The sequence below is a fragment of the Mandrillus leucophaeus genome, unplaced genomic scaffold, assembly GCF_000951045.1.
Source record: "Mandrillus leucophaeus isolate KB7577 unplaced genomic scaffold, Mleu.le_1.0 Scaffold872, whole genome shotgun sequence".
Classification (NCBI taxonomy): domain Eukaryota; kingdom Metazoa; phylum Chordata; class Mammalia; order Primates; family Cercopithecidae; genus Mandrillus; species Mandrillus leucophaeus.
In genome coordinates this window covers 782,139-791,144 of record NW_012109497.1, presented here as the reverse complement: position 1 = coordinate 791,144, position 9,006 = coordinate 782,139, and the positions used below count along the sequence as shown (strand labels likewise).

General features: G+C 38.3%; 1 protein-coding gene across 2 annotated transcripts in view; it reads left to right on the top strand.

The window, feature by feature from the left end:
- The window catches only part of ANKRD26 (ankyrin repeat domain 26), a 100,512-nt gene that overhangs the window by 4,670 nt on the left and 86,836 nt on the right, over nt 1-9,006 (top strand). For both annotated transcript variants that reach the window (XM_011969107.1, XM_011969106.1), the window contains exons 2-5: nt 1,173-1,287; nt 1,450-1,623; nt 2,464-2,570; nt 5,606-5,676. In XM_011969107.1, the coding sequence (XP_011824497.1) occupies nt 1,173-1,287; nt 1,450-1,623; nt 2,464-2,570; nt 5,606-5,676 (467 nt within the window). The remainder of the gene's footprint in view (nt 1-1,172; nt 1,288-1,449; nt 1,624-2,463; nt 2,571-5,605; nt 5,677-9,006) is intronic.

Genomic DNA, 9,006 nt, shown 5'->3' with positions numbered 1-9,006 from the left:
GTTAGCCAGGATGGTCTTGATATCCTGACCTCGTGATCCGCCCGTCTCGGCCTCCCAAAGTGCTGGGATTACAGGCTTGAGCCACCGCGCCCGGCCCTTTTTAAGTTTTTTTGTAGAGATGGGGTCTCACTGTGTTGCCCAGGCTGGTCTCAAACTCTTGGACCCAAGCAGTCATCCTACCTCAGCCTCCCAAAGTTCTGGGATTCAGGCATGAGCCACCATGCCTGGCCTTATCTCTGGTCTTTAAAACATAGTGTCAACTAGGTATAATTGTATCATTTCATTTAATTAAACATTTTTGTTAAACAGTAGTAATGGTAATTATATCTAAGAATTATTGAGCTCTTATTTGTGCTACGAACTGTTCTAAACATTTTGCATAGATTCTCATTTAAGCATCCCAGTGGTGTCCTATGAGATAGTTACTATTTTGATCCCCATTTTATTGATGAGGAAACTGAGGCACTTACTAAGCCGTAATGAGTAAATGACAGAGCTTAAAGTAGGATTCAACCCCAAGTTGAACTGAATCCAAAGGTCAAGCCTTTTCTATTCAAATAGGTTGCTCTTTCATTAATGTGGTGAGTAGTAAGAGCTAATCAGTATTGTACTTTTTTCAGGAGAAAATTAAATACTTGTTTTGAAGGCAGAGGATTAACATATGTATTAGTCTGTTCCCATGCTGCCAATAAAGCCATACCCTTTATTATATGGGTAATTTATGAAGGAAAGAGGTTTAATTAACTCACAGTTCAGCCTGGTTGGGGAGGCCTCAGGAAACTTACGATCATGGGGGAAGGAGAAGCAAGCATGTCCTTAACATGGTGTCCGCAAGGAGAAGTGCCAAGCAAAAGGGGGAAAAGCCCCTTATGAAACCGTCAGATACTGTGAAACCTCACTATCACAAGAGCAGCAGCACAGGGGAACCACCCCCCCATAATTCAGTTACCTCCCACTGAGTCCCCCTCACCACACGTAGGGATCATGGGAACTGCAATTTAGGATTTGGTTGGGGACACAGCCAAACTGTATCAACATGCTATTTAATGTTTATAGTTTTATGAATCATTGTATGTTTTGAGACAGTGGACTACACTTTGCCAACAAGTCCTCTCACTCTCATAGGACTGCTCTACACCTGTCTCTTATACACATCTAGATGTGTATAAGAGACAGGCTCTACATTTGGCCTGTGCCAATGGTCATCCAGAAGTAGTAACTCTCCTGGTGGACAGAAAATGCCAGCTGAACGTCTGTGACAACGAAAACAGGACAGCTCTGATGAAGGTATATAGTAGCCAGCTCTTTCAGCATGAGATGGATTTGACTTAAATACATAGAATGAAAATGAATTTATCTCATTAAAATATAACTAATTGGTGAAACCTGTGGTGTGTTTATTTTGCATTCCTAGAATTTATGATCTGTTTCTTGGTCTAATACTGGCAGGCTGTACAATGCCAGGAAGAGGAATGTGCAACTATTCTACTAGAACATGGTGCTGATCCAAATCTTGCCGATGTCCATGGCAACACTGCTCTCCACTATGCTATCTATAATGAGGACATACCAGTAGCAACAAAGCTGCTTTTGTATGATGCAAATATTGAAGCAAAAAACAAGGTATAGATCAACCAACTTTATTTTTACAATATTTGAAATACATTTGTTTCAACAGCAACATATGTAAGGGTTAGTTTTCCATATTTGGAAGCGCAAGCATTCCCTCAATGAAAGTATTTTAAAATAACTTGTCTAAGATTTTACTTTAAATGTTTATACTTATTAGGCAGTGCACCTTTTTTTATGCATTTATTATAAATACTTGTGAAGACACAATTTGTTACAGGCAAATCTTTTTTTGTTTGTTTGTTTCTTTTTTTTTTTTGAGACAGAGTCTTGCTCTGTCTCCCAGGCTGAAGTGCAAAGGCACGATCTCGGCTCATTGCAACCTCTGCCTCTGCCTCCTGGGTTCAAGCAATTCTCCTGCCTCAGCCTCCCGAGTAGCTGGGATTACAGGCACCCACCACCATGTCTGGCTAATTTTTGTATTTTTAATAGAGATGGGGTTTTGCCATGTTGGCCAGGCTGGTCTTGAACTCCTGACCTCAGGTGATCCGCCCACCTCGACCTCCCAAAGTGCTGGTATTACAGGCGTGAGCCACTGTGCCCAGCCTAGAAACTCTTGGTTTTGATGGGAAACAATACAGTAAATACAATATGCCATGCCAAATGGTGTGATAGAAGCAAATATTCTTAGAACCGGTAAACGTTTGAAGTGAGTTTTGGAGATGACTGGAGTTCATGTGGTGAGGCAGAGGAGGGGTGTTTCAAGGGAAGCAAGTGTTTTTTATTTGTTTTCTATTTTATATGTTTCAATTCATAGGATCTGACATAGGGTTTTCAGTTCAGCCAAGAAATATGTCATTTTATGCATTTTAAATTATTTTTGCTGTCTCACAGGATGACCTCACACCACTTCTACTTGCAGTAAATGGAAAAAAGCAGCAAATGGTGGAATTTTTAATAAAGAAAAAAGCAAATGTAAATGCAGTGGATAAGTTGGAAAGGTACAGTAGCTGGTTTTGTTTTGTTTTTTTTAAACCTGTGTGTTTAAAAGGTGTTTTAGATCTGCGTTTTGCATGTTACAGATTTTTTAAACCTGCTGGTTGTTCTTGAGGGGCAACAGTGATTCTGTTGCTGTTTCTCACTCAAGTCAGAAATACTAATAAGAAGGTTAACGTAATTATGGGGATATAGTGACAAATAGCAACACAAATCAGGTAGTAAAGCAGTTGCTTGGATTGGGCAATATAAAAGGCTATACAGTAGGATTCCTCTTCTCATAATATTGACTGATGTTTGTTATTTGTAAACGCATGTTTTTGGCCATGTGATCTGTTAGCTAAAGAGGTTTCTTACCAGTTCTATAAGTTTTATAAAATGTAGACTTTAACTTTTAGTTTACTTTTTTTTTTTTTTTTTTTGACATGTAGTCTCCCTGTGTCACCCAGGCTGGAGTGCAGTGGCGCAATCTAGGCTCACTGCAACCTCCGCCTCCCAGGTTCAAGCGATTCTCATGTCTCAACCTCCTGAGTAACTGGAATTACAGGCATGCACCACCGTGCCTGGCTAATTTTCGTATTTTTTTTCTTTCAGTTGAGACAGGATTTCACGATGTTGGTCAGGCTGGTCTCGAACTCCTGACCTCGTGATACGCCCACCTTGGCCTCCCAAAGTGTTGGGATTACAGGTGTAAGCTACTGCGCCCGGCAACTTTTTAACTCAATATTGAACTTCTTAACCCTTTTATGGTGATGTTCTAACCTCTGTTTATGCGCTTTTCCTTCAGAAATGCTGTATTAAACATCAATAGCAGTTTGAAATCATTTTTTTGGGTGCCTCTTGGCTTTAAGTTGCTGTGTTCTTTGAAGAATACTTAAGTTATCCCTAGGTGACTATTGATTGCTATTACCAGATACTATCGTTTCATTATTTTTTTCCTTTTCTATTTTTAGTATATTTTGATGTTTTTATTTTTAATTGGTATGGGCAAAGGGAAGAAAGACAGTTTTAATTGGATAAACTTTTCCTTTATTGAAGACAAGCCATAGATGGGTGATAAAGAGAAAAGAGGCTTTAAATTCACACAAGAGTGGATTTAATTCCTTGCTTTCCCACTTGTTAAGTGTGTAAGCTTGGGGAACTTACTTATCACCAAATGTTTTCTGATATGAAAAGGGGGATACTAAATATATCTCAAGGTGGTTGTATTTAAGTAAGATTATATAGCATTTAATTCGGTGCCTAGCCCACGCTTATTGGCATCATTAGCTGAAACTGTGACTCCTATTATTACCTTTATTGTTATTATTATTTGAGACAAAGTCTGGCTCTGTCACCCAGGCTGGAGTGCAGTGGTGCCATCTTGGCTCACTGCAATGTCCACCTCTCGGGCTCAAGCAATCCTCCTGCCTTAGTCTCCCGACTAGCTGGGACTATAGGCATGTGCCACCACACCCAGCTAAGTTTTGTATTTTTGTAGAGATGGGATTTCGCCATATTACCCAGGCTGGCCTCGAACTCCTGGGCTGTAGTGATCTACCCATCTCGGCCTCCCGAAGTGCTTGGATTATAGGCATGAGCTGCCACACCTGGCCACCATTATTAGTAATATTGTTTTAAGCCTGCAGGTGGCTCTTACCTGACCCTTAGCTGACTTTCAATTGTAATGTATTATATCAGACTGGAGAAGAAATGGAGAATTCTTCATTTAAATCTTTGCCTACTTTAGATAAGTAAACTCAGCATAGGTTTTTGCCATCAAAGGGCTTCTATATAATACCCCAGTGAGACAAGAGGCCTCTTTTTTGTCCCATCCTTTTAGCCTTGGTGGTAATTTAAAGATGAGCACGCAAGATGCTTATGTCTGTTAGTAGAAGTAGTTAATTCTACACAGACAGGCAAGATACTAAATTGGTAAAGTATATCAAATTATCTGTGTACATAACTTTATTAAAGTTCCTGGGATGAAATTATATCTCTTATTTTATTTATTTTTATTTATCTTTTCTGCCCTTGCTGTGATCAGTTAGTTCAGTAATAAGGGACAATTCTGTTATCTAGTTTAATGAGATGCTATATTTATAAGTGAATTCAGTTACAAATTATGAAATTTACTGAGATTGGAAACCACAAAGAATAGAATAACTAATAACCAAAATTAGGACTTAGTAATATTTTCTGAAAGTGGTAACATTTGAATATTAGAACCTTTGGAGAAATGTTTAATTGGGTTTTGTTTGGGATTCCAAAATAGTTTCAGCAAGAAAATTCAGGAACAAATTATTCCATTTCTTTACTATTTCTCTGAGCATTTAAAAAGTGTTATCTTGTTAAATCTTTATAACCGTAGTGAAATAAGGCAGTGAAATCCTTATTTTTTAGAAGACGTTGAGCCTAAGAGGAACATCTTGTCCAAAAACAAATAGCTGTTGGTTACAGAGCTAGGACTTCTTCTGGGTTCAGAACACTTTCCATTATGTCAAGCTAACTCTAGTTAATTTGCTGAGCTATACTGCCCTTACTTCATAACTATTTCACCTTACTGTTTTTCTTCTTTAATGTGAAGCTTAATAAGAAGTTTGGGCCAGGTACAGTGGCTCACGCCTGTAATCCCAGCACTTTGGGAGGCCGAGGCAGGCGAATCACGAGGTCAGGAGTTCAAGACTAGCCTGTCTAACATGGTGAAACCCTGTCTCTACTAAAAATACAAAAAATTAGCTGAACTTAGTGACGGGCGCCTGTAATCCCAGCTACTCGGGAGGCTGAGGCAGGAGAATCACTTGAACCTGGGAGGCGGAGGTTGCAGTAAGCCGAGATCATACCACTGCATTCCCGCCTGAGCAACAGAGTAAGACTCTGTCTCAAAAAAAAAAAAAAAGAAAGTTTGTAGAGCTTACATATTTGAAGTGTATGTGATAATTAAAGTTCTGCTGTTAGCTCTGATATTGACTGAAATACTCTTAAGATTTTGAGATATTTGGTAAATTTTTTTTGTATCAGTATTAAAATAATTTTATATATTACATTTTTCTATACATAGCAGTCACCAACTAATTTCAGAATATAAAGAAGAAAGGATACCTAAAAATTCTTCTCAAAATAGTAATTCAGGTAAGACTTCTGATAGTGAATTATTCTTGGTAAATACCATGGATAAAAAAGTAGAAATAAGGAAGTGTTGATCACAGAAAAGCAGTTAAAAAAAATCAGTGAATAAGGTACATGTGTATTTTTTCTTAATTTCTCTTAGTAATCTAGAATTCAGAATTATTTAAGAAGTTACTTGTAGTTATTTATTATGTCAAACGGTACTACCTGAAAAAAATTCATTTACTTAGTTATCATTTCTAAATTCCTATATGAAATTTTTGTATAAATAGGAAAAAAGGTTTTTAAGTTAGTATGTTGTGTATTTCCTTTATAATCACATTGTAATGAACTAGACTTGTTATAAAAAAATGGATATTCTATTTAATTTTTATAATAAATGGTTTGTGTTTATTAAATGAATATTAATTACAGTTGACCCTTGAGCAATGTGCATGTTAGGACTGGTGATCCCTGTGCAGCTGAAAATCTGCATTAACTTTCGACTCCCCCCAAAACTTAACTACTAATTGCCTACTGTTGACTGCAAGCCTTATGATAATATAGTCAATTAACATGTATTACATATACGTATTATATAATGTATTATAGTAAAGTAAGCTACAAGAAAGAAATTATGATTAAGAAAATCATTAAAGAAGAAAAAATGTATTTACTACTCATTGAGTGGAAGTTGATTATCATAGAGGTCTTCATCCTGCTTGTCAACATGTTGAGTAGACTGAGAAGTAGGAGGAAGAGGAGAGGTTGGTCCTGCTGTCTTGGGCTGGCAGAGGTGAAGAAGTCCACATATAGGTGGACTTGTGCAGTTCAAACCTGTATTGTTCACGTGTCATTACATAGTGATTTGTGTCACTAAAAATTAACTATCTTTAAAAGTGGGAACTCAACAGTATCTTTCTGGTACCATAAACAAATGGCAGTAAGAACTGCAGAACTTAGCCAGTGTGCACCAATACCAATAGGAAATTATTTTTTAAAGATACTGAATACAGAAGTCAGAAAAGCAATTCCTTGTTGAGAAGCACAAGTCATATTACTTACTCTTAAACTAACAAAATCTCATTATTACTGATTTTATTCAACCTAAGTTGAAATAGGATGCTTCTGGCCAGGTGCGGTGGCTCACACCTATAATCCCAGCACTTTCAGAGGCCTAGGCAGGCGGATTATGAGGTTAGGAGTTCAACACCAGCCTGGCCAATATGGTGAAACCTTGTCTCTACTAAAAATACAAAACTTAGCTGGGTGTGGTGACACGCACCTGTAATCCCAGCTACTCAGGAGGCAGAGGCAGGAGAATGGCTTGAACCAGGAGGCGGATGTTGCAGTGAGCCAAGATTGCATCACTGCACTCCAGCCTGGGTGACAGAATGAGACTCCATCTCAAAAAAAAAAAAAAAAGGTGTGTTCTTCTGTCTGCTGGATAATTGTGATAACAGTAATTTTATTAGAATAAAACACTCCGTTATCATTAGCTAAAAGATTATCATGATGAATATTCAAATATCTCAACTCTGGGCTCAATGAATTATAATGAAAGTACAAAAATATCCAATGGGAGACTCTAAAAAAAAAAAAAGTACAGAAATGTTTTTTTGGTTTTTTTTTTTCAAGATGGAGTTTCACTCTTGTTGCCCAGGCTGGAGTGCAATGGTGCGATCTCGGCTCACTGCAGCCTCCGCATCCCAGGTTCAAGCGGTTCTCCTGCCTCAGCCTCAGCCTCCCGAGTAGCCGAGATTACAGGCACCTGCCACCACGCCCGGCCAATTTTTGTATTTTTAGTAGAGACGCAGATTCACCATGTTGGCCAGGCTGGTCTCAAACTCCTGACCTTAGGTGATCTGCCCACCTTGGCCTCCCAAAGTGTTGGGATTACAGGCTTGAGACACTGTGCCCGGTCAGAAATGTTTCACCATGACAAAAATGGTACTGTGCTACCTGGATGTGACATTGAATGCACTGTATAATCTGAACTGCATGAAGACACATTTAATTTAGTACATATTTATCAAAGAACTTTTATAGGTTAGGTTTTGCAAGTTGCAAGAAACATGACTATGGAACAGATATAGTTTTGGTCTTTAAAGTTTTCATAATAGAATAGAGCTGTTCTATTTCATTTGTGGTTTTTCAGTGAAAACGTAACTGATTTCTAGAATTGTTTACTTAGCAAATAACTGTCAAGTATCTTTTAGGTACTAAGCATTTTTCTAGTGTTACAGAATGCAAACATTTTATTTCTTTTCTTTGCTCTTGTTGCCCAGGCTGGAGTGCAGTGGTGTAATCTTGGCTTGGCTCACTGCAACCTCCGCCTCCCAGGTTCAAGCAATTCTCCTCCCTCAGCCTCTCAGGTAGCTGGGATTACAGGCATGTACCACCACACCCGGCTAATTTTGTATTTTTAGTAGAGATGGGGTTTCACCAAGTTGGTTAGGCTGGTCTCGAACTCCTGATCTCAGGTGATCCACCCATCTTGGCCTCCCAAAATGCTGGGATTACAGGTGTAAGCCACCATGCCCAGCTTCCTTTTTTTTTTTTCCAAATCCACATCAGCTAACCACAAAATACAAACATTTAAAAAATAGAGTCAGGTGCTTATTATGATCATTGTAATTTTTATTGTTTACTACTTTATTCAGTGCTTTTTGTGTGCCAGATGCCCTCTGGGAGCTTCTAATTATCATTTATTCTGTATTTATTATGTATTTTTATGTGCCAGACACTTTATGGTAAAGAATTAAAGTTTTAAAACAGTGGGTGGGATATAAGGTAAGCATGCAGAGTGAGTGGAAGTTTGCCAGGTACAAAGTCAGAAGAATGATCCTTAACAGAAGGAACAACTGACAAGATTCCATGCTTGGCAGAAGGAACAGCAAATCTAAAGCTAAGACACTTGAGTGAACTTCACAAGGGTTTATGGGTGTTCAGTTTTGCTAGTGCAAAAAGTGTAATATGGAAGTGGTTGGGAATGTGGTGAATACCTAGCTAAGGCAAACTTATGAAAGACTTTTTTAATAGTTCAGCGTAGGTCTTAGCCTGTAGGCCATGGGAAATTTATCAGTTAAAATGCTTTTGGCTGCAAATAATGGGTGACCTAACTAGAAGTGCTAAAATAATAAGAACCATAGTTGTTTTGGTGGTTCAATGATGTCATTGGATCCCACTTGTTGTCCCTCTTTTAGCTATGCCCTTGGCAGTGTTTTTGTTCATATCTCCCTTCATGGTTGGCTAAGTAGCAGCAGCTCCAAACATCATGTTCTCACAAAAGTATAGATCTAACAGCTAGAAGGACTGCTTTTCTTTACGTTTCTTTTTTTTTTTTTTTAAGAC